We start from the raw sequence: 26,511 nt of genomic DNA, 5'->3' as shown, positions 1-26,511 counted from the left end.
CTATGTCGAGGTACAATATGTTATCATGTGTTTGATAGATAATTAACAACTCTCCTTTTAAACAATGATCTAGGTTATGTTTTGTATTTATTTTAAAATACATACTTCATCTTATAGGTATATTTTATAAATAGTAGTTCAATTTAATTTCACTAGATAATTGAGTTTTTTACGCATATTATGGTGAGTAGTGCGTCAATAATAAAAATTATAAATTGATATTATCTAATGATATATGTTTATCTCTTTAATCTCTATTATATAAGGGAAGAAGGGAGGAAGATGGCGTCCTCCTTTGAAAATACTATTTACAAAAGAGAATAATTTAAAAATCTCTTTTTCATTTCAACTTACCATTCTAAAAAAGTTTTAAGAAAAAGAAAAGAAGGTATATGCGTTAAATAATTCAGTCAACAAATTAAATGGATAAAATATCTTGACCTTTTTTTATAAGAAAATATGATATTTATGACGTCCACCTGAAAAGTTTGAAACACTCACTATTTGATACTCTTTAATTCAGTCAAACCAACTCAGGGCTAGTTCTCTTCGGCATAAAACAACTGAATTGAACTGATTTGCAACCAAACTAAACTGAATTGAACTGGTTACAACTAAATTAAATTATAACTGATAGTAATGATAATAAATAAACGGTTTTTTCACTATATACCCCTGACAAATTTTTTTTGTACCGTATACCCTTTCAACTTTCCAAATTCATCATATACCCCTCACATTTCGAAAAATACATCAACTTACCATTTTGACTAACGGTGTTAGACTTCCGTTAGTCATTAACCCCTAATCCCCTCTAACCCTAATTAACTAACCTAAATTAAACCATAATCCTAACCCTAACCCTAATCTAATACACTTTGGGCTCTAACCCTAACCACCTCTCCCCCACCCCTTACCCCCACTGCCACATCACCCCCACCCCTTATCTCCACTGCCACATCACCCCCACTCCTTACCCCACTGCCACATAACCTTACCCCTAACCCCCACTGCCACATCACCCCCTCACGGCCTCACCACCACCACCTCCTCACCACCCACCCCTCCCCTTCTCCAGCTGACCCCCTTCCCCTTCCCCGCTGACCTCCCCTCCGCCCCCCCACCACTGAATCCCCTCCCCACTCCCCTGCAACCCAGCCCCCCTCCACCTCCCCGCAGCCCCCCTTCCTTCTCCCATCGTCGCGCATCCCCCCTCCCCTCCCCCGTCGTTGCGCAGCCCCCTCCCCTTCCCTCGTCGTCGTGCAGCCCCCTCCCTTTCCTCCGTCGTCGCACAGCCCCCCTCCCCTTCCCCCGTCGTCACAGCCCCCCTCCCCTTCCCCAGTCATCACACATCCCCCATCCCCTTCCCCCCCTTCGCGAAGCATCGCAAAATCCCGCAGCATTGCAATCCGGGTGGGAGGGTGGGAGTGCCGGTTGTAATCGGGAGAAGGGGAGCTGGAGATGCGTTGCGAGTGGTGGAAGGTGGGAGGGGGATTTGCGAGGAAAGGGAAGGGGGATGGGTGGGTGTGCTGTGGGCTAGGGCTGTGCGAAAATCCGGTTAGGTGGTGGATGCGAAATCCGGTCAGGTGGCGGTGCTGATTAGGGTTAGGGTGGGTTAGGGGGTGGGTGGGTTGTGGGCTGGGGCTGGGGTAGTGGGTTGGGGATGGGGATAGGGTAGTGGGCTGGGGGTGGGTAGGGGCTAATGGACTTTTAGGGTTAGTTTTTTTTATTAGTTAGGTTTAGGATAATTAATTACGATTTAAGGGGAGATTAGGAGTTAATGACTAACGGGAGTCTAACACCGTTAGTCAAAAGGGCATGTTGATGTATTTTTTGAAACGTAGGGGGTATATGGTGAATTTGAAAAGTTGAAAGGATATACGGTGCAAAAAAAAAATTTGTCAGGGGCATATATATGGTGAAAAAACCGATAAATAAATTAGGAACTGAACTGATTGGAACTAAACTAAAGTGAACTCATTAAAACTGAACTAAACGAAAGTGAAAATAAGTTGGAGAGAACAGACCCTCAGGAAGAACTACTCGAATAAAGGGCAAAATTAAGACAAATCAAACTAAAGATATTAAGCATATATACACTTTTTTATTGCATTTTGATAGAGTTATTCATGGGAAAAAAAAACAATTCTTTTATTTTTAACTTATACACTCAATCAAAAAACCTTCTACGTTCCATTGAGAATAGAAGAAATTCTACTTTCATACAATATCTTAATGGAATTATATATGTCTATTATTTTTGTTCATAATTCATTTACAAAAAATTAATATTAAAAAATCACTCACAACGTTTGTTAGTTTTTTACATTAGCGAACTAAGATATCTCAATTCATCTAATTATTAATCTCTCATATTTAATCATAACTATAGTACGAATGATGTATATAATAAAATAATAAGTTTTGAAAGTAAAGCACACATCACGTGCATATAAGATTAATTAATCTTTTGTTATCTCAAGTGATAATGAACACCAAAAAATAGAAAAATGAATATTCTCTAAGTTTTTTAATTCTTTTATGGTTTGTTAATGCATGTTATTTGAAATTGTTATTGCAAATGAGAGTTTAGATAGTAAGAATCTCTGTAAATTTTTGCTTTTATAATCGTTTGAAATTATAATTGATTTATTTATCAGTTTATATTTCCAATTGTGAGTTTCCTCTTTTTTTACACATTTTATGTATTTTGTTGTAATGTAGAATTTTCCTTATTACCCATATTGGTAGATGAGGAAAAAATTGTGAAAGAGCGAGATAAATGTTAACATATATCTCTATTATATAAGGAAAAGGAGGGGGACACCAAAAATGGTAAACTCTTTTATACCCTTAAGTAATAAAATACAAACTCACCACCTTATACCATTATACTCTAAATTAACAAAATATTTACATCATTCTTGATTTATTGGTTTCCAAAAAATAGAAGAAAAATATACAATGAACTTTATGAATAATTTTTTATATATATTATTACATAAACAAGATTTGAACTTATGACCTCTTGCTAATATACATGACATAATTATCATCTCAACCAACTTTTAATCATGCTTTAATTAAATGTCCATATTATTATATTTGTACCTTTTAAATGTTCAATTTTCCTTAATATATTTTAATAAAAATGAAAAAAAAATGCATATCCAGTTCGAAAATATTACCAATCTAGAGCAATTCCCGGGCCCAAATATTAGTTTCTATTAATACTCGTCCACATACTTTTTTAACTAGTTTAGCCGTAAAGTGTTGACCTATACACATATACCCAAAAAAACAACGCCACTTTTTTCTTAACTGTAAAAGTCGAACGCGGTGGTGCAACCAGCAATCGGCGAGTAAAGAAGTCTTGATCATATTCTGCAAATTTCGAGTATGTTTTATTCTTTAAACGATATCTCATTATAAATTTTGGTGATTATGGATTTTGGTGAATAAAGGGATGTAAATAATGCACAACTATATGTTTTACCATTGTGAAATATAAACTCTCAATCTTTTAAGTTCTTTAATTAATATACTAATTTTGGTAGAGTTTGATGTTTGATTAATAAATACTATTGCCCGTTTCCTTAAAAAAAAAAAAAAAAAACTCTCAATGTTTAAGTTCTTTAATTGGTACGTCCTTTGTATTTTTTTTTTATCATTTTCATTTAGAATCTTGGCACTAAACCATGTCGAATATTGTTTGATTCGTCTGATTCGTCTCAATGAGTATTTTATTAATATTTAATTATAAAAAAATACGTCCTTTGTATTTTTCGGTTTCTCTATCTTCATGGAGTTTTTAATTTTTTACGCATGGCAATCATAATTTATCCATGATAGAAGAGAAAGTTTCCGGATGATTTGGATATACTACATTATATTTACTTTTTAAGATAAAAAAGTTAGTCTTTAAGAAGTATGCTAAAAATTTAAAATTTATGAGTATACAATAAAATGTCTCAAATACCTACCGTTTCAATGATTTCATAACATTAATTTTTACTTTGTTATTCATTTCATCCCACTTTATTGTAAGAAAAACAATACAAGAAGGTGGGCGACTCCTGTTGTGTGAGTAATGAGCGTTTCTTGTATTGAAATATGAAAAGAATTAGAGGAATAAAGACAATGCAACAATAACAGTGTGTTTAGTTCATTTTTAGTAAAGGAAAGAAAGGGAAGAGAAAGGAAGGGAAGAGAAAAGAAAAGAATGGAAGAGAAAGAAAAAAACCTTAAATTTTCATTTTGGTATAAATTTTCTCTTTCCTTCCGAATTCCCCAGCTTTTGGGAGGAAAGGAAAGTGAAATTTTATTAAAAAGTATTTCCTTCCAATTCCTCCCATTTCCTTTCACTTAATTTTTTTTAATAAACCAAACATTGGAAAGTAATAAATTTCCTTCCACTTCCTTTCTTTTCCTTCCAAATCTTTTCTATCAAATAAACTGTAAGAGATATTTACGTTCAATTTTACTTTTTAAAGGTTGAGGATTGAATTTTCTAGTGTTAATTTTGGATTTACTAGACGATTGTTTTGATGCTTAGACTCTTAGCTTGCAGGGTGATTCTTGGCCCAAACAATCACGGCGACGGAATAGGGCCCCCAAAATATATCTAATTTTAATTGTTTGAAGATCAGTAGTAAAAGTGTAAGGGAAGGAACAATGAGAACATGAAATTCATCAAAGTTTGGTTCTTTAAACTTTTGAAAATAGTCGTCATTAGCAAGCTGTAAATACGAAACTTATACTTCTTTCTTTTTTGAACTACAAATAAAAGGGCCTCATTAAGGAAATTGTACATAGCCCCATTATTTTTGCCCATAGATGCCCGCCCCTGTTAGCTTGTCTCTCCTGCTTTATGTTTGATGATTACTGTACACTGACAATTGCAAATTTACTCTGTTCTTTTTTTAAGGTTTTGGTTGAAGTATCAAATAAGACATGGCTGATTGGAGTAATTTGCCAAAAGACTTGATCACTAAGATTGCAGAACATGTGGAGCTTTACGAAGATTTTGAAACATTCTACTGGATTTGTTCTCAATGGAGATCAGCTGCCAAGGAGGCTAAATTCCGAGCTCACATGAACAATAATGTTGGCAAATCATGTTTGGCACACGAGCATACACTTCCATTGCTGTTACTACCTAAGAAAGGCGGCGATTCCTCGAATAGGCGCCAATTGTACAGCCTTTCTAAGCGCATGGTTCGTCACATTGATCTTCCTAATTCATCATATCATGGATCCAATGACAATGACAACGACGATGACAAGAATAGGTTGCTATCGTCGCATGGATGGCTACTCGTTATGTTAGAAAATAAAAAATTCTCGCTCTTTAACCCCTTCTCCGGTGCTTTAATAGAGCTCTCGAGAATCAAACAATTACCTCCTGTGCACCAGGGTATTGAATACTTTCATGACATATTTGTCTTATCAGCTAACCCCTCGAGTACTCGTGATTTCGTCGTCTTCCTTTCTTTGGATCACCAAGTTTTCTGGAAGAACGGCGATGATGGGTGGATTCAAGTGATGGATCCTATTCTAGGACCACAATTAGACATAACATTACATGGCTTTCTAATTCCGCCTTGTCATGATATAACATTTTATCAAGGAGAGTTTTATGGTATTAATATGGATGGCCTTGTTGTGAAATTTGAAACAAATCGAGGAAACAATACTCATTTTCAAGAGCTATGTGATTTATCGATTGAACGCAGAATAGAGTATAGTACTATGCAAGAATGGATTGACGCACATTTTAATTGCAACGAAGATCATGACGAGGTCGAAGTTCCCTTTTTTTACTTGGTTGAATCACAAGGTAAGTTGTTGGCTATATGTCTAGTGACATTGAGAAATGTCGTCCGTCGTCGTAGCCAGTGCCGTCTGGAAGATTTTGGGGCGCCGATTTTAACATGAAAATTGGGCCCTAATTTATAGAAAATAAAGATGGAAGTTAGAGTTCTAAAGAGGGAAAGTTGAAAATCTAAAGATAAACCATTGACAAATTTATTAAGGGTGGGAAACAAGGGTGATCTCTTCAAATATGAAGTAAAAATTTCAAAATAATATATTTTGGGACCTTTATAATTTTGGGGGCCCTGTGCTGTTGGGCTCCTTGCACACCCTCATCTACCCCTCTAGTCGTAGCTGCACAACACACTTTGAGGTATTTGAGTTGGATGTTAAGACAGGAAAGGTCGAGGAAGTGCAAAGCCTAGGAAATACATCGATTTTCATCGGTTCGAATTCTTCCTTTTCTGTGGAGGTAAATGAAAGTCACTCTGTTTCTCATGGCTTTAAGCCTAACTGCATTTACTACACTAATGATCAGGATATATATCTCTCTATTTGCAACAAGTGCCAATGGCTTCGAAGCTTATGTTTATGATTTAAAAACGGAGAAGTTTGATTCGTTTTATCGAGGTCCGTCACAACTTGATGACCAAGTGAGAACATTTACATGGGTCGAGTCTCCTACTTCATTTGATCTGATATGATCTAATATGATCTAACTAGCCTTCATATGCACGCGATGCGTGCTTTAATTTCAAAATTTGTTATTTTATTAGATACTTCATTCGTACTTTATTTATGATTAAACTTAAATGTGAAAAATTCAACAATTAGATGAATTTAGATATATTAATTCGCTAATGTAAAAAAATAAAAAGATTGTGAGTGATTGTTAACATTAATTTTTTTGTGAATGAATATTGAACAGAAAGAACAAAAATAATGAGTTGGTTTAACTGAATTAAAGAGTATTAAAGGTAGTGAATGTTCAAACTTTTTATGTGCACGTTATGCATGCCATCTTTTTTTATAAGGTATAAATATTTTGTCAATTTAATTTTTGATTGAAGTATTTGATGTATATACCATTTTAAACTTGTTTTAAATGGCAAGTTGGAATGAGAATTTTTAAATGATTTGCTTTTGTAATTTTTTTCATTCCATTAATTAGATCATTAAGGGAATTTTAGTCACTTCAAAAGAGGACACCATACTTCTTCCCTTGGCTTATATAATAGAGATCTTCTACCCTATATATTATGTCATTCACTGGGCTTTGCACTATTTTTGTTTGTTTCTTAATTTTACTCCCAAGATATGAATTATTTTAGTCATAATGAATTAGTCTGTCATGAAATTTTGTTAGAAATCAAAGAGACGTGAAGCATTTTGATGTTGAACAAATATGGTTTTTTTTTGGTGAAGTTAACATCTACATGCCCAGTAAACCATCGAAGCAATTTAGTACTGATTAGTAGAAAATAAGGTGGAATCAGATACGACAATCAAATAATTCTCTTTTTTGTTTGTGAATGTTAGCCTAAAAATTAAGTATATGATTACAATAATTGTGGCTTGTCTGAAATGGAACATTTTTCCTAGAGGAAAAGTTTGTGCATTACTACAAAGTCCATCATGAGTACAGATGATCATATCTCTTACGACGTGTGATTATCCTAACATTGCTATGCTCCAAAAGGCATTAACTTAACAAAGTGATGAGGGCAACATCATTACCGTCCCTCTTAACATGAAACCAAATTAATAAACGAAAATTACTACTAACATGAGCAAGGTCCTGGAGAACATAATCAACTTTTATGATAAAAAGTGACCCTTTTTCATCTTGTTGATCAAAGTGAGATTGTGAAACTCCAAAATGATGTTGGTGAAGCTATGATCTCGCACTTTTAGAGGTCAAATTCTCCAATTTCTACTTTTCATAACAACAAGTTGGAGTAAGAAAATGTAATTAATCGTAAAACAACTAAATTTAATTGATGAATACATTAAAATACAAAATACTAAACGAAGATAAGCACATAGAGTCCAGTAAAAGACAAGAGGCAGAAATTTAAATCTCAAGAACTCTATCACTACTAGAATAAATGTTATTTGCTACGGTGATATTGATGCGGTTTTACCTATACGCAGCAATATAACACGAAAAAAAAAAATAGAAATCGACAATATTGCCGCGGTTCCCGCCCAAAACCGCAGCAATATTGCCCAACGGATTAATTTTGAACAAAATGTGGAGCCCAGACCAGCTAATATTGCTGCGGTTTCCACGTAGGACCGCAACAATATATTAAAAAAACATTTTTTTAATATATTGCTGCGGTCCAACGTGGAAACTGCAGCAATATAAAGGCTTAATATATATTAATCGGTCAAATAGCAACATTTTTTTACAAAATCCTAAATCTAACCAAAAAGCCGCGCCTCCCTCCTTCTCCCCCCCTCCCTCTCACTCTACTCCTTCCTCTCTCATTTTCGCAGATCTGCATTCTCTCTCCTTCACCCTCATGCTTTCTCTCTCCTTCACCCTTTACCCTTAACCCTCCTGCATTCTCTCTCCTCTTTCTTCGCCGAAAATACACGGCCTCTATGTCCAGTATCTTCGCCGGAAATACACGGCGACATTCGTGGCTCGCGTAGACGCTATCGATAGTCTTCGTTCCCTCTATCGTTCCACCGCTCGCGAAATACATGGCCTTTATCGTTCCACCGCTCGCAAAGTCGTCGCTCAGTCCGGAGCCCCCACAAGTCGTCGTCGCTCAGTGCGAAGCCTCGCCGTCGCTCAGTGCGAAGCCTGGCCGTCACTCGGTCCGAAACCTCGTCGTCGCTCAGTCTGAAACCTTGCCGTCGCTCACAATTCAAGACCTCGGCGCTGCTTTGTTTAGATCTGATTTTTTTTTTCCTTTTTCCAGTTTTTTCATTTTTATTCAGATATGATGTTTAGATCTCTTTTCCGTTTTTTTTTTGATAAATTATGTTAATAGCAGAGTTATTGATAAATTAGTTTAATTTTGGTTTTTGATGCTGATTTCATTTTTTAGATCTAGTTTGGTTATTGATGCTGATTTATTTTTTAGATCTGGGTTGATTATAGTTTCAATTGCCTTTGCTCGTTTTTTTCTGTTCTTTTTATTTTTTTAAGAATTTTTTTTTTACCTGTTTAGTGCATATTGCTGCAGGTCCTAACATATAAACCGCAACAATATTACCTTTTTGTTTTTTAAATTATAATATTGCCGCGGTTTTGGGCTAGAAACCGCAGCAATATTATGTGTTAAACAGGTAAAAAATTATAATATTGCTGCGGTTTGGCCTAAGAACCGCCTCAAATATTGTTGCGGTTTAAAACCGCAGCAATATTATTATTACCTATTGCTGCGCCCTTAATTGTTGCACGCCCAAAAACGCAGCAATAGGGCATTTTTTAACCGCAGCAAATAACATTTATTCTACTAGTGTATTGAAGTTCTTTGCGCAATAATAGAAAAGTATAATAATTTGGTCCAATTTCTCCCCATCACGGCAGAGGCTTAGAGGAATATCAGGACCATCGTCATCATAATCTTCATAGACATTGTTGCAAGAGGATCAATTGAAATGAAGCACTGTGGAACAAAGGAGCAAGTGACAGACATTAAGACCAAGGCACTTCCACTTGGTAAGCATGAGTACTTCAGATCACATATGGGAGTGACAAACTTTGAAGAAAGGGAGAGTGTTGAAAGTCATCCTTCAAAGTAGGAGTACACTTATGCTATGTTTGGATAGCAAGATTTCATTTCAAATCCTGAATTTGGATGAAATCTATTGTTTGGATGACATGGAATTTGAAAGTATGGAATTTGACTAAATTCTTATCAAAAGCCTATATTAGTAGAATTTGAAATTCAAGTTATTACCTTGTCATTTGAAATTCTCTCCTCATATATATCTCAACTCCATGAGTATCTATATCCCAACTTCACTCATTCTCTTTCTAATATTTATTTCTCTCTCCTTTAGTAAACCCACACTTTTTCTCTCTCCTCCATTAAACCTCTATTATCTCTCTTCTATCAAACCCCCTTTACAAAACAATGATTAGGAATTGATATACAAACTTTAAATTCTAGATTTCAATTCCATTATTTGAAATGAAATACAAGTTTCCAAACACTACCTTAGTGGAATCTCTTATTAATGCTTAGTGGCAATTTATTTTCCTAAATAAAAGTAGTATCCTAGGATTGCGTAGAAGTAAGTTAGTGATATTTGGTTAGTAAGTTAGTGATATTTGGTTAGTAAGTTAGTGGAGGAAAAAACGTGGACCATGATTTCCCACTAAGTACGAGTTGTGTCCTACTTTCTCCGTCCTAAAATATAGTTCCCATTTTATTTTGCACAGTTTCCAAGACGTACCTTTGACTTACGATATCTTCTATTTCTTATTAGTAAAAAATATAAAAAGTTGATATTATGAATTTATACATTGAGATGAATCTAACAAGATCAATCTAACAAGATCAATATGTTTTTTTGTATATATTATTAGTAAGAATATTTGGTCAAATATTTTAAAATTTGATTCCAAAAAATAGAAATGAAAACTATATTTTAGAACGGAGGGAGTATTTATTATAAACTTATTTAATGGCTAGTTATCTTTGAGTTGAATATTACAAAAAAGGTAGAATACTTTCTCTACAAAATTCTATTTTCTTTGCTTTATCTTTGTTAATTTGTGAGATCACCAAAACACTCTATGGAGCAAATCTTATCCTCACCCTTCTTCTTCCCACTTATTACTCTCTTATTCATCTTTATCATCTCACTATACTTCACAATCAACCACCTTACCAACTCTAAGAAACAAGCTAATAATGGCTTCAAAATTCACCCATTCTTCGGCACACTCCCGGAGTTCCTCCGCAACCGCCACCGTTTCCTCGATTGGACCACCGAAGTTCTATCTCCTCTACCAACACACACCTCTATATTCTTCCGCCCTGGCCGAATCCATGGCATCATAACCGCCTACCCTCCCAACGTCGAACACTTCCTCAAAACTCGATTCGACAACTACCCGAAAGGCCAACGAGTACTATCTCTCTTGCATGACTTCCTCGGCACCGGCATCTTTAACTCCGACGACCAACTTTGGCGCATGCAACGTAAAACCGCTAGCTTTGAGTTTAACAAACGTTCACTTAAGAACTTTGTCTTAGATAGTGTAAAGTGTGAGATAAAAAACCGGCTTTTACCTATTTTAAAAGAAACTTCCGGTTCGAACCGGGTTTTGGATTTACAAGATATTCTTGAGCGGTTCGCTTTTGATAATGTTTGTATGTTGGCGTTTGATTTTGACCCGGGTTGCTTGTCGGGTCATGGGTCGGGTGAGTCCGGTTTCATGCAGGCTTTCGAAGAAGCTGCCGCGCTTAGTGCTGCGCGTTTTATGTACGTGCTTCCTATGCTATGGAAGATTAAGAAGTTGTTTAACGTAGGGTCGGAGAAAAGATTAAGGGAGTCAATTAAGATTGTTCATGGATTTGCAGATAAGATTATACAAACAAGGTTAGAAGAAATGTCACGAGAAAATAATAAAAATAGTGATCATAATATAATTCACCAAGATTTGTTGTCACGTTTTATTTTTGCGGATGAAAGTAGTACACATGATTGTAATTTTCTTAGGGATGTTGTGATAAGTTTTATCCTTGCTGGAAGGGATACAACATCATCTGGATTAAGTTGGTTTTTTTGGTTGTTAGCTAATAATCAAGATATTCTAACAAAGATTCGAGCTGAAGTTAGTGAGGTTCGTAGTAGAGTTGGTAAAGAAATTGGTGATACGTATGATTTCGATGAGTTAAAAGAAATGCACTATCTACATGGGGCGTTATCTGAGACTTTACGTTTATATCCTCCTGTACCTGTTGATACAAGGGCGTGTCTGGAAGATGATATTTTACCTAGCGGAACAAAAATTAAGAAAGATTGGTTTGTTACATATCATACATATGCTATGGGAAGAATGGAAAGTATTTGGGGTAAGGATTGCTTGGAATTTCGACCCGAAAGATGGATCGATGAAAATGGGTTGTATAAGGCGGATAACCCGTTTAGATTTCCGGTTTTTCATGCGGGTCCAAGGATTTGTTTAGGGAAAGAAATGGCGTATTTACAAATGAAATCTATAGCAGCTTGTGTGGTGGAACAATTTGATATAGATGTGGTAGAGAAAGAAACACGTCCAGAATATATGTTGTCCTTAACTTTAAGGATGAAGAATGGACTCCCTGTGAGAGTGAAGGCAAGGAAATAACAAATGCTATGAATGATGGTTAATTGACTAGAGATATAGTGGTTTGTCTAGCTACATGTGTATTTTGTATCTTGATCTTTTTTGTTTTTCCTTATTTTAGCCCACTTATTTTGAAAGTTATAAAGGACAAATAAACTTTGTGCTGATTGTGGAGGTAGAAAAGGAATAAATAAAGCAATTAAATTTTAGGAGTTTTTATAAAGGGCTTCTTTCGATTCGCTTTTCTATTGATAGATGGAGATCATGTAATAAATTGTACAATAATGTTAAATTGTTAATATGGGTTATTGTGGAGTAATAAACTTAGAATGGTCCGTATGGTTAATATCACTTCTTCCGTCCTAAAATACAGTTTTCATTTTTATTTTGGGTGTCTCAAAATATAGTTCCCATTTTTATATTTAGTTTCACATTTTTCCGTAATTTGTCTAGAAAAACCGTGTCCCAGCATTTATTTGCTTCTTGAAATTTGTTTTTTCCTTTGTTTATTCAACCAAAATATTTTCTCCGTTTCGAATTAATCGCAACAGTCAACATTTTGCACTATTCACTGTATATACTTTGACTAATATTTTGAACTTTATACATAATGAAAAACATAGTCAAGTGAGATCTTGTTAGATTAGTCTCGTTAAATACTTTCGTAATATTAACTTTTTATAATTCTTACATATATATTATAGTAGATATTAACCGTCAAAGTTATGTTTCGACAAGCGTGAAAAGTGAATTGTTGCGATCATTGTTGTTAAAATCCCGATCCGGATCTTACGATTCTACAATTTTACGATCCTAGAGGACCTCACCAATCCCGATCCTACGTAGTATCTTAATTTTGTAGGATCTTTTGATCCTGCCCAACCACAAAAAATCACATGGTAGGATCTTCACACTATTTTACGATCCTACAACTCTACGATCCGATTCTAACGTATAAAAATCATAAAGTAATTTCACATATTATATTTCTAGTATTAGATTTTGGTTGCATGTTATTTCAATCTTGTAGTATTGAAAAACTATCATCATTTGCTAATTAAAAAATTCATTATTAATATGTGTAAATTTTTAACATGAGGTTCTCACCATATTTTAGTATAATTATCGCTATTTCACCGAAATGTAGGATCTTACGATCCTACGATCCGATCCCACCGATTCGTTCTACCAACCCCTACGATCCAAAGTAGGATCCCGATCCTGATAACATTGGTTGCGATTAAACTGAAACAGAGGAAGTATTACAATTAATGCTCTTTCACCATTTATTATTCATTCTCTCCTAAAATCATCTTTTCCCATACAACATTTATTCAAATAAACAAAAAATCTTTACTATCCCTCTTAAATTCTACTTGCATAAATATCCGTGAAAAAAGGAAAATGGGAACTATATTTTAAGACGGATGGAATAATATATAAAAATTATGTTAATAAATTCTAATTTACTTTTGTGAGAAAAATAAAAAGTCTCTACGTATATAATATTGTAAAGGAGGGAGTAGAATAAATGGAACAAAGAATAGTCACCATTTCTTCGGGTGGAAAATAAAATTGGCATTCAACACTTGAACTAGACTTTGCAGGAGAACCCACAACAATCAGCTTTCTAGATTATTGCCAACATAATTAAGGATGTCTTTGCCTAGTGATTAAAATTGAGATGCAGTGAACGATAGGTCACAAGTTCGAATCCCCTCTCCTTATCTGTACTTTGTACTGTTTTCATGACTCATATGGATCAAAAACACATACAATTAAAATTATGCAGTAAACTGATTGGCAACAACAAGCCAATTTATCAATTAGAAATAAAGTTGATATTACTAGTCCAAACTATTACTGTTTCAAAAGTCCAGACTTTTGATCATAATCTTGTAAGAGTGAGCCCATTGGATGATCTACAAACTAGATTATGAGGAGAGAGGGAGAAAAATATATAAAGAATTAGGAGAGAGAAAAAAAGAGGAGAGAGAGAAGGATGATCAGATCATTACAATGATCTATCATTGTTGGATCATAGTTAAAACTCATGAAAGAGAATAATTGGTAGGCCCCATGTATGGTGAGTTGGCAACAATCTAATGGTATTAAAAAAATCAATCCAATGGTTAAAAAGCCCTAAATTGTAGATCATCCATTGTGGGTAAAAAAAGCATAAAAACTAATGATAGGTCATAAGTGAGGTGGAAGAGAGAGGAAATATTAAAATAATTGATGATTCAAATTTTTGGATCAACCATTGTGTATGCTCTAAGTCATAACAGTCTCAAGCTAGGCTCCTCCTAGATCGATCTTTAATCTTACAAAATCTGCTAAATTGGTTAATTATGACATACGAATGTATCATGATCAAGCGGATAATCATGTTAATTAAAATGATGGACCATTTTGCAACTTAATTAGTAATTTAGTATTAACACAGCCCAACACACAAAATTTAGACTTATCGACCTAGCTAATATGCAATAATAATTAAGAGACCAACCTGAAAAAATTAAACCACACGTCTCTAATTCGTTGAGAAGCCACTAGAAGTTTGACAAACAGATCAAAGATGACAACTTTGACATATCGAGGAAGAAAAGTCAGCTTCAAAGCAAGAACACATTTTTCTGCTGAACTGTGGATAAGTGGATTCAAACAAAAATATTTTCTAATTGGGTTTAATTAGCTTTGCTAATGAGGAATTTGAAAAGTAATCAGAGAAAAAGGAACAGTCAAACTCACAAAGAATTTAAACTACTTTAAACATTAGGATATAGAGTAGGCTAAAGATCGAAACTTTACTTTCATTAGGAGAAAATAAGGCAAAGTACCGGGTAAAAATTTTACTTTCATTTTTTACTATAGGTTCCCTTACATGGTTAAAAAAGTATAAACATTCAATAAACACAATTTTTTGTAAAAGGTGTCATTGGCTTCAAAGTACATTACTCATTTCTTATTTAGGGATGTCACAGATTAGTTCTAACTGTTTTTGAGAGTTTGGACGATATCTAAACTATAAATTACTATGCCCTCAAAAAAGAATTACCCACTTGTTCTGATCGTAGAACAGGTTGACGGTCTTGAGAAGATTCCGCCAGTAAGTGGAGTTAGTGTCCGCTGGTGAATAACTGCACAGAAAGGAAACGTAAACTACCCTCGAGAGGATGCGAGAAAACCCCGTCCGACGCTCAAGTTAGCACACGTCCACGAGGAAATTTAAGAGAGAGAAAGTACAGAGAGAAAGATAAGCTATTTTAGGTGTCTGTAAATGTACTTGCAGAAATGGTACTGGTGGGTTATTTATAGTAGAAGTACTATTCCTCTGACAAGGCGTGTAATCCTTCAATACCTGTAGGGTTATGATGCATGTACCAGATAAAAGGGAATATTCCTGTATTTTGTCTTGTTAGGCGACCGCCAACGACGTTGTCTGTCCACATCAGTGAATTTGCTTGTGGGGCTGTAGATGATGTTTATATGCTCGCGTCCTTAAGACCTTAACAGTGTTCGCGGACCTCTTGGGAGTGTCCGCTATTACACTTGGGTAATATCCGTACACCACTAATCTACTATCTCGCATCACATTTTTGTTTTCCTCTTTTCGATCAAAAACTAGTTATTAGACCCAACGATGACCCGAGCACTTAATATTTTCATGTTAAAATAGTAGCATCTACCATTGCATAGTTCATTGGTTAGAACTTTATTATATTAACTTAAGGTTATGTAGGTCGAATCTTATGCGGAGCATGCTTCTAATTTTTTTAATGTATGTTGATGACATATAATGAAATAACCAAATGAATAGTACTATATGACATGTAAGTTTGCTTAACAACACTTTTTAATATATTTGTATAGATTACTCACTATCTTCAAGCGTATGACTATGGGAGGAAAACGTTTATGATTAATAGAAACAAAATTCAGTCAAATGGAGGAAGTTTCAACATAAAATATCAAACAACAACAATGAATGAAGGAAGCATCAATTAACAATCAACGTACTAATTTTACTAATCAATAATGTTATGCGCCTCAAATTGTGGACTTTAACTACGTTGGCCATCCTCATCTTATCAACATCACATAAATTTCTAAAACTAGAACTACAAAACAAGAATTAGTTTCCTTCATTTTGATTGTCTATGCTCCATACTGTTTTTTCATTCTTGATTAAGGGATGCAGGAGGTGAACTGAGAGGCAGACGTCCTCGCTTTTTCGAGTTCAAAATTAATTATATGGAGCAAATCTTCACCTCTCTTTACTTATTTCCACTTATTACCCTCCTTTTCATCCTTCTTTCCTCACTCTACTTCACACATAACCACCTTACCAAGTCCAAAAAACAACCTAATGTTGGCTTCAAAACATACCCTTTCTTAGGCACACTCCCAACATTTCTAGCCAACCGTCACCGCTACTTCGACTGGATCACCGAGGTTCTCTCCCCAATCCCAACCCACACAACGTTTCGCCCTGGCCGAGTCCAAGGCATCATCACAGCCTACCCTCCCAACGTCGAACACTTCCTCAAAACTCGATTCGAAAACTACCCGAAAGGCCCGGGCGTTTTATCTCTCCTGCATGACTTCCTCGGCACCGGCATCTTAAACTCCGACGACCAACATTGGCGCATGCAACGTAAGACTGCTAGCTTTGAGTTCAACAAACGTTCCCTTAAGAACTTTGTCTTAGATAGTATTAAGTGTGAAATAACAAACCGGCTTTTACCTCTTTTAAAAAATGCTTCCGGTTCGAACCGGATTTTGGACTTGCAAGATATTTTTGAGCGGTTCGCTTTTGATAATGTTTGTAAGTTGGCATTTAATTTTGACCCGGGTTGCTTGACGGGTCATGGGTCGGGTGAGTCCGAATTCATGCGGGTTTTCGAAGACGCCGCCGCGCTTACGGCGGGGCGGTTCTTGTACGTGTTTCCTACGCTATGGAAGATCAAGAAGTTGTTTAACGTAGGGTCGGAGAAAAGATTAAGGGAGTCAATTAAGAGTGTTCATAAATTTGCTGATAAGATCATAAAAACAAGGTTAGAGGAAATGTCACGTAATAATAATAGTGATACTAAGTTAAATTACCAAGATTTGTTGTCACGTTTCATTGTTGCGGATGAAAGTAGTACACAAGATTGTAATTTTTTAAGGGATGTTGTGATAAGTTTTATTCTTGCTGGAAAGGATACGACATCCTCAGGGTTAAGTTGGTTTTTTTGGTTGTTAGCTAAAAATCCGGAAGTTCTAACAAAGATTCAATCTGAAGTGGGTGAGGTTCGAAGTAGAGCTGGTAAACAGATCGGAGATACGTATGATTTTGATGAATTAAAAGAGATGAATTATTTACACGGGGCTATATCTGAGAGTTTACGATTATACCCTCCTGTACCGGTAGATACGAGGGCATGTTTGGATGACGATATTTTACCTAGTGGAATAGAGATTAAGAAAGGTTGGTTTGTTACATATTATACGTATGCTATGGGGAGAATGGAAAGTATATGGGGTAAGGATTGCTTGGAGTTTCGACCCGAAAGATGGATCGATCAAAACGGGTTGTATAAGCCGGATAACCCGTTTAGGTTCCCGGTTTTTCATGCGGGTCCAAGGATATGTTTAGGTAAGGAAATGGCGTATTTACAAATGAAGTCCATAGTAGCTTGTGTGGTGGAACAATTTGATGTAGATGTGATAGAAAAAGAAAAGTGTCCAGAATATATGTTGTCCTTGACTTTAAGGATGAAGAATGGACTCCCTGTGAGAGTGAAGGCACAGGAATCATAAATGAACTAAATGCCTTGAAGAATTATGATCAATTGATTAGAGATTTTTCTACATGTGTATTTTTATTTCATTTTTGATATGAGGAGGTTATATGATTATTTGTACCATGAAGTTATGGGTTTTAAAGTTACTTCTTTAAAAAACTTTTCACTTCTACGATAGATATTTGATTATGTATTGATAATAAGTTACTAGTTTTTATGTTTATGTTTCCAATAAACTTCATTCTCTTTCTAATGGAGAATTTTTCTACCCATATATTCAATTATAACTACTCATATATTAGATTTTATCTCTCTCCATGTCAGAGTTTTAAGATTTTGTTTTTGGGTTTTTGTATAATTCAAGAGGTTTATTTGTTCATCGAAATTTGTGCGGAGTTTTAACAGATGTCAAGAGTTCAAAACTTCGTTTACAATCACTTGAATTAAGTCTAATAATTCTACTTCAAAACTACAAAAGATCAACAAACCCCCTTGTAGAAGGTTGCATTAGACAACGATGTGAAAGACGAGGGTTTTCAGAAGAGTTAGATCTACTCAATGATCGTGGTTTTGTCATATTAGAATTGATTTATTTCACTTTGATATGTATTTGTTTAGTTTTGACTTCTATTGTAGATATCGTATGACTTTGAATCAAGAATTAATCTTAATTTCAACAAAAAAAATTGAATTGATAATAAAAAATTAAAATTAAAATATATTTTAAATATATTGAGATGAATATAATAATATCTCACAGTTCCACATGTAATGTCTTCAATAATAAGATGGAAATTTATAGTCAAAATTTACAAAGGTTAACATTTACAACTTGGTTTAATGGTCAAAACTTTAGTATATGAACTTGAGGTCACATGATCAAAACATGTACTATGCAATTTCTAATTGTTTAATTGTACATAAATTATATGAACTAAAATTTTCTTAGGGAGAGCGCCACGTGGCAACGTTATTTGTTTAAGAACGTCTTTTAATATATTTACTAGTATTTTAGCCTGAGCGATGTCTCGGTCATATACAATTATCAAATATATTAGAGTTTTTTTTGTCGAAAATAACCTTTTAAAAGTGACATTTTTGTGAGAAACAACCTTTTAAACTCTATTTTTTATCAGAGCAAACCTGTCAACCATTTCCGGTATTGACTGAATTTTTCCGGCGTGAACTTTTTTTACCCCCTCTTCCGTCTCTTTTATTTGTTTTGGAGTTTCATTCCCTCCATATTTCCCGTTATATAACCTAGCTTATTCCCATCTCTTCCACACTTAAGCACTCTTTCTCACACCCCAAATCCAAATACAATTTTGATTTATGTCGAATAAGAGACTTCAATGCTTTTCTTCAATGCCCATGAAGTGCAAGAGAGGAGAGATGGAATAGTTTACTTAGTTTGAAAGAGGGTGGTTATATAAGACAGAGTTTGGAGGGAAAATGAGGAGATTAGGGGTATAAAAAAGTCAATGAAAAAAATCAGTCAATGTCGAAAAATAGTTGACATGTTTGATCTAACAAGAAAATAGAGTTTAAAGGTGGTTTCCTACAAAAAAAAAATTTATAAGGTTGTTTCTCACAAAATGTCACTTTTAAAAGGTTGTTTCTGACAAAAAAAACTCAATATATTATTATTCATAAATCTCATACTTGATTTTCTTAGCCTTTTGTAATATTTTGTCTAGTGTGAAATTGAAAAATGGGCGTTTTGACATGTAAATTGTTTAAAAGTAACTTATAAGTATCTGGGGGAAAAAATAACAATTTTAATGGAATTAGGGTAAGAGATTATTGTTACTTAACAAAAGTATTAGAGATCAAAAAGTTTATCTATGTCTTTATAATTATATATATTGATATTATATTTTACTTTGAAACATTACGCATTATTGATATTATAGTGGATTAGTTGTTAAACTCTCACATTTCATTTTGAATGTTATGTGTTCAAATCCTAGTTACTACATAGTGTTAATTTTTTTAAATGAGATTATAAACATGTGTATTAGAAGTTTCAGAAGAGTGACATGCGACATAGTTCCTTTGATAGGACGCCTTTTATTTAATATATTTGTATAGATTATATAGATACATGTTTTGAAATCTCGCATTGAAAGTCCTCCTTTTTAATTTCTTTAACGTCTAAAAGAAAAGTAATACATGTCTAATTTATGATCCGATGTATATATGATAATTAAAGACTACTTGTGTTTGCACACAAAGTTCCTAAGCTATTTCTTATTAAACTTTACAAATTAAACATCACTATTCAATAATTTTTACTTTGTTTAAAATTAAAGATAGGGAAAACTTAAAGATATTACGTAAAATCAAATTCTGTAAATTTAAAAGACACATAGTACTCCCTCCGTCTCATAATATAGTGCTTGTTTCTTTTTTACATGGTCTTCAAGACGAAACTTTGACCTTTAATATCTTCAATTCCGTATTAATAAAAAATATAAAAATTTGATATTATGAAACTATACATTGAGACGAATTTAACAAGATCCCACATGAATATGTTTTTATATATACAAATGAGAATATTCGGTCAAAGATTTTAAAGTTCGACCTACCAAAAATGAAGTAGGCACTATATTATGGGACGAAGGGAGTAGTAAAATTAGTAAGATATATACTTCCTTCCTATGTTTAAAAATAGTTGCACCATTTCATGTTTTCACGCTTGCCAATGCATTATTTCAAACATTAATATCTCAATTATCAATAAGTAAAAATTATAAAAAGTTGATATTAGAAAAATATATTATTGAGAAGAGTCAACAAGATCTTATATGACTATGTTTTTCCTAAAATATAAATCACCAATCAAAATATAAGATATGAATGGTAAACATTATGCAAATAATAGAAGTATACAACTAAAACAAAGTTGAAACAGGTACGTGATATTTGGATTAAAAATATCTACTTTTAAAAAGTGGTTTAATTATACGGAATAATTGAATCAACCCACTCATGACTCATGAGTTGAAACTTGAAAATGACCTTTAAGTGCTTCCTCTACTTTAATTTCAAGTCTAGTTTGTGTTTTAATCTTTTTAAAGAGAGGTCTATTTTGTATAACGTGTAGTCTTGTATTCCAAGTGCATATAGAGGTATGAATGTGTGATATACTCCACTCGTCTCATAATATAAATCACAATTATGTTTTTATATAAGAATTAAATTAAAGTGGAATTTTATTTTATTTGAAGAAAAGGATTCATTTTTATTGTGAAACACTCATATTGTTTTTGTCTTCTTAACAAAAAAAAACAAAAAAAACTTAACATTAATGTTGCATGGTTTAATGGGTAGAAGAGTTCAATAGGTAAAAAAATTTCATTTTATCATTAATAATAATTATACATTGGAAGTTGAAATGATAAGGCATTTTGAAAATTAAATTATTTTTATGAGGATATTTTGAGCATAATTATTGATTAAAAATAAAAATAGTGATAAGAAAACCGGACTTATATTATGAGATAAAGATAGTACAATTTTCACTCCTCTAACCAATTATATTATAAATTTTCCAAAAAGATAGAAAAAGATAGAATTAGAGAAGAAGAAAAACCTTATCATACATTTTGTTGAATCATTCCAATTTCCGAAACTACACTAGTTGCATTTTTTTTCCCTTTAAAAAGTTTAAACTACACAAATCAAATATAAAATACTTTTTGTAATTTAATCAAACGCAACCATTAACTTGTCTTCAAAGACCATTCACTAGAAGAAAGTTGCATTCCAATTTCAATTTCAACCTCAATTTCAATTAGTGTAAAAACTGCCAAGTGTAGCTTTGATCACTCCCAAAATCAGAAAAAGTTCTAATCTCTAAGCTTTGATTCAAATACACTACAATTTCCTAAAATTTTGTTTCATTGTAACGGATAGATAAATAACACCAACCATACATATTATATCATATCATATCAATTTCCAAATTATCAATACCCAAAAACACCATGGAAATCACTCAAATACTCCTTTCTATCACCCTATGTTTTATCACTTTACTCTATATAATCCATATTTTCTTCTTCAAAACCAAAACAACTGTTTTCAGCTTCAAAAAATACCCAATATTGGGCACAATACCAGATTTCCTATCCAACCGCCACCGTTTTCTAGAGTGGACTACACATATTTTGTCATCTATTCCTTCCCACACCGCTGTGTTCTACCGCCCCGTTGGCGGAACTCATGGTGTGATCACCGCGAACCCCGCCAACGTCGAGCACATCCTCAAAACCCGCTTTGAGAACTACCCGAAAGGTCCCCGCTTTCTCTCCGTCCTCCACGATTTTCTGGGGACAGGCATTTTTAATGCCGATGGCCCCTTGTGGAGGTTGCAGCGCAAAACTGCGAGTTTTGCGTTCAGCATGCGCACCCTGAGAAACTTCCTATTAAATGCGGTTCAGACTGAGATAATATCTCGGCTGAACCCAATATTAGAAGAGGCTTGTGGTTTGAACCGGGTTTTGGACTTGCAAGATGTTTTAGAAAGGTTTGCTTTTGATAATGTTTGTAAGTTAGCTTTTAATGTTGACCCGGGTTGTTTGAACCGGTCCGGTTCAAGTGAGTCTGAGTTTATGCGGGCTTTTAATGAGGCTACGGAGCTTAGTTCGGGACGTTTTTTGTATGGGCTTCCTATGTTGTGGAAAATAAAGAAACTTTTCAAATATGGGTCAGAGAAAAAGTTGAAGAAATCAATCAAGAACGTTCACGAGTTTGCTGAACAAATCATACGGTTAAGAATAGAGGAAAAGAAGACTAAAAAAAATGATTATGAAGATTTATTGTCTCGATTTCTTGATTGTATAGAGGAAGAGGATATTAATAGGTCAAGCTTGAGTTCAACTAAATTCTTAAGGGATGTTGTTATAAGTGTTATTTTAGCTGGAAAAGATACTACGTCCACAGGTTTGAGTTGGTTATTTTGGTTATTGTCGCTAAATCCGAATGTTGTTGAGAAAATTCGAGTTGAAATTGATATGATCCGTGTTCGAAGCAAGAAAATGGTAGGATTAACATATGACTATGAGGAGTTGCAAGAGATGCATTATTTACATGCAGTGATCTCTGAATCGTTACGATTATATCCACCAGTACCTGTAGATACAAAGGCGTGTTTGAAAGATGATATTTTACCGGATGGGACGAGAGTTAAGAATGGTTGGTTTGTTATGTACCATATATATGCAATGGGGCGGATGGAGGATATTTGGGGGGAAGATTGCTATGAATTTAAGCCTGAGAGGTGGTTGGAAAACAAGGTTTATAAACCTAATAGTCCATTTAGGTACCCAATTTTTCATGCTGGGCCAAGGGTTTGTTTGGGTAAGGAAATGGCTTATATCCAAATGAAATCTATAGTGGCTAGTATGGTAGAACAATATGATGTGGATGTGTTAGAAAAAGAGAAGCGTCCTGATTATTTGTTGTCATTAACACTAAGGATGAAGAATGGTTTGTCAGTGAGATTAAAGAAGAGAATAGTCCACCATATGAATGCTTAAAGATGTAACTTACTAGTGAATTCTCTTTGTACCTCATTCCTGAATTTAGTTGTATATATACTTGATTTAGACCTGTATATTTTTGCCAACTTTTCTCTTTTGCTCAACCAGAGAAGAACTCTTTTCAAGCTACCATTTTAGTAAGATCTTTTGAAACACTACACAATTGAGGGGATTTTCTTGCCGTAAAAAATATAGAATTAAATCTCATAAGATAATACTCCCTCTGTTTTTTTTTATCTTTCTCACTTAGAATCTTGACACTATTCATGCATAGAGAGAATCTTCTTAAATGTTCTCAATTTATAAGAAAAAACATAGTCATGTGGGGTCTTGTTTGATTCGTCTCAATTAGTACTTTATTAAAATTCAATCGTTATAATTTTTACTAATATATAATGAAAGATATTTAAGTTTTAAAACGTGCATTGGCAAACGTGCAAAGTCAAAGTAGGAATGATAAAAAAAAACAGAGGGAGTATTAGTTATAATAAATTGTAATAAGCTCTAATAAATATCAATAAATTCATATAAGTTTTAATACACCGAAAATCCTTAATAGTAAAGTTACAAGAATGAATAAATAAATAGTTTTGTATTCACTATTTTGATGATGACAAATGATTAGTAGTTTGTATAGTTTTATTTTGCAAAAAATAAATTATAAAATCCCAAAAATATTATCTTATTAATTCTTACATGCCTATTTATATTTTATCTTGTAAAGAAAGATTAATGAATTTTAATCTAATCAAGGTATCATATCAATTTTATGATATGGTATGTTTGATGCATCGAGTAACTTAGAATCTTTTGAATAAAAAGATTCTTAAGTTGTTAGAGTTTCTTGTGCCAAATAGGTTGAACAAACGTGGCTACAAATGTGGGAAGTGGCGCATGAAATTCACCAACTACTGGCTGGGAATTTCCTTTTCGGACATTGATTGAGTGACCCTAAGGGTTGCCAACCCTCTTATTATTGAATTTTCATTGATTAGGAATACATTAAAATATTATTTTTATGTCTCTTCTCTCCTCATTTATTACATACATATCAATATTTTATTCTAATGTGTCTAAGAGGGTTGCCAACCCTAAGGGTTACTCAAACATTTTCCTTTCCATTAACGGCTAGTGGATTATCCTACATCTCCGGTTGCTGAAATCGTGGGAGATATGGGGCAAGATCATGGGCCACGAAGTCCTAAAATCTAGCATGAAGGAAATCATGGGAAGTTCAGTTGAAATACAGAAATCTGCAGCAACTATTTAAAGAGGAATTGGTGTTCGAAAATAGATATAACTTTGTAGCACTCAAAAAGCAAAATTACTTAGAAAGTTTTTAGTTGCAAATAATTGTAATATTTTGAGTGTTTGGGTGAGTGGAAAAATAACAGAGTATCTTTGTAATCAAGTGAGAAAAAGAAAGATAAGACTTCGAGTGAAGTCAAGAGAGTGTCACTAGTTATGAGGGAATTGAGTGACGGGAAACAAGTTCCTAAAGGAATAGAGTGAGGTTCAGTAATAGGTTGTATGAAGTGTCATTTGATCTATTCTAATGAGAGAAGTATTGAGTCAAAATCTCTTGTGGTCAAGGTTTTTCTTCCTATTGGGCTTAAAAAGTTTTCTTTTTAAGTTAAACTTATGTGTCAACTCTCCTATTTCTTTAATTACTTTAAAATTCCCTACAGCTACAATTCACCCCTTCTTGTACTTGATCAAGTGTTCATACTAAATAAAAAATAGAAAGAGTATTTTATCATCTCAGGTAAGGTTTGGCTCACTCCAACTTACTTTCAGAAAAATTAAGAAAATCTAAGAAAATATAAATGAATAGAAAAAATAAAGTGTCAATAAAAGTTCACGAAAAGTCCGAAAAAGTTCAAATTAAGCAGAGAGAAATTAAGGAAAATTTAGAAAGTTGAAAAGAAAATTGATAGAAGTTTATAAGTTTAGAATAGTTAATAATATTTCAAAAAGGAAATAGAATAAATTAGATAAGTTGAGGGAAAATATGTTATAGTACAACTAAAAACAAACAAATACTAAGGGCCTGTTCTCTTCGGCATAAAACAGCTGAACTGAATTGAACTGAACTGAACTGAACTTATCAAAGCTGAACTGAACTGAACTGAACTTATCGGAGCTGAACTGAACTGAACTGAACTTATCAGAGCTGAACTGAACTGAACTGAACTGAACTGAACTGAACTGAACTGAATTGAATTAAATTGAATTGAATTATATTACATTGAAATAAATTGAATGTAATAAAATATAATAATATTTTAAACAATAATAATATGAATATTAAATAATAATTATAATGATAAGTAATAATAATGAATAATAATAATAGTAGTATTTTGAATATCTTTAAATGATAGTTATAAATAAATAATATTAATAATCATAAATTAATAATAATAATTAATGATAGTAATGATAATTAATAATAATTATTTTATATTATTTGTATTAATATATTAATACTTGACGATGATATATAATAACAATAATATCTAAGAAGTAAATTAATATTACTATTTTAATAATTAGATTTAATAATTTAAAAATATTTAGTAATAAAAATAATGATTGGGTTAAATTACATCATAAACCGTCTTGACGCGATTTGATTGGTTTATGGGCTAAAAAAAGTGGGTTTATTTGTGCTTTGACCTAAACCATGTTCCTCCTAATAATAATAGTAATAATAATTAGTAAAATAAATAAAAAAATATATAGAAACAACAAATAAAATAATAATAATAATAATAATAATAATAATAATAATACTTAATAGTAATGATATATATTTAAATAATAATAATATAAAATAATAATAGTAATTAGTAAAATAAATTATACCAACATAATAATAATAATATTTAACAAAATGGTTATAAAAGAATAGAGCTGAACTGAACTGAACTGAACTGAACTGATCTGAACTGAACTGAACTGAACTTATTGGAGCTGAACTGAACTGAACTGAACTTATTGGAGCTGAACTGAACTGAACTGAACTTATTAGAGCTAAACTGAACTGAACTGAACT

General features: G+C 33.4%; 3 protein-coding genes across 3 annotated transcripts; all 3 read left to right on the top strand.

The window, feature by feature from the left end:
* The first annotated feature begins 10,490 nt into the window (after positions 1-10,490).
* LOC104889540 (cytochrome P450 CYP94D108) lies at positions 10,491-12,466 on the top strand. Its single transcript, XM_010674785.4, has one exon. It carries the CDS (start codon positions 10,577-10,579, stop codon positions 12,134-12,136), a length of 1,560 nt encoding a protein of 519 aa, XP_010673087.2. The 5' UTR covers positions 10,491-10,576; the 3' UTR covers positions 12,137-12,466.
* A 3,767-nt stretch (positions 12,467-16,233) lies between these two features.
* LOC104889539 (cytochrome P450 CYP94D108) lies at positions 16,234-18,172 on the top strand. Its single transcript, XM_010674784.4, has one exon. The coding sequence runs from the start codon at positions 16,370-16,372 to the stop codon at positions 17,918-17,920; it is 1,551 nt and encodes a 516-aa protein (XP_010673086.2). The 5' UTR covers positions 16,234-16,369; the 3' UTR covers positions 17,921-18,172.
* Positions 18,173-21,514: 3,342 nt separating this feature from the next.
* LOC104889538 (cytochrome P450 CYP94D108) lies at positions 21,515-23,527 on the top strand. Its single transcript, XM_010674783.4, has one exon. The coding sequence runs from the start codon at positions 21,897-21,899 to the stop codon at positions 23,448-23,450; it is 1,554 nt and encodes a 517-aa protein (XP_010673085.2). The 5' UTR covers positions 21,515-21,896; the 3' UTR covers positions 23,451-23,527.
* The last annotated feature ends 2,984 nt before the right edge of the window (positions 23,528-26,511 follow it).

Source organism: Beta vulgaris, chromosome 3 (genome assembly GCF_026745355.1).
Source record: "Beta vulgaris subsp. vulgaris cultivar EL10 chromosome 3, EL10.2, whole genome shotgun sequence".
In the NCBI taxonomy this organism is placed as follows: Eukaryota; Viridiplantae; Streptophyta; class Magnoliopsida; order Caryophyllales; family Amaranthaceae; genus Beta; species Beta vulgaris.
This window is presented reverse-complemented; position numbering and strand designations above follow the sequence as displayed.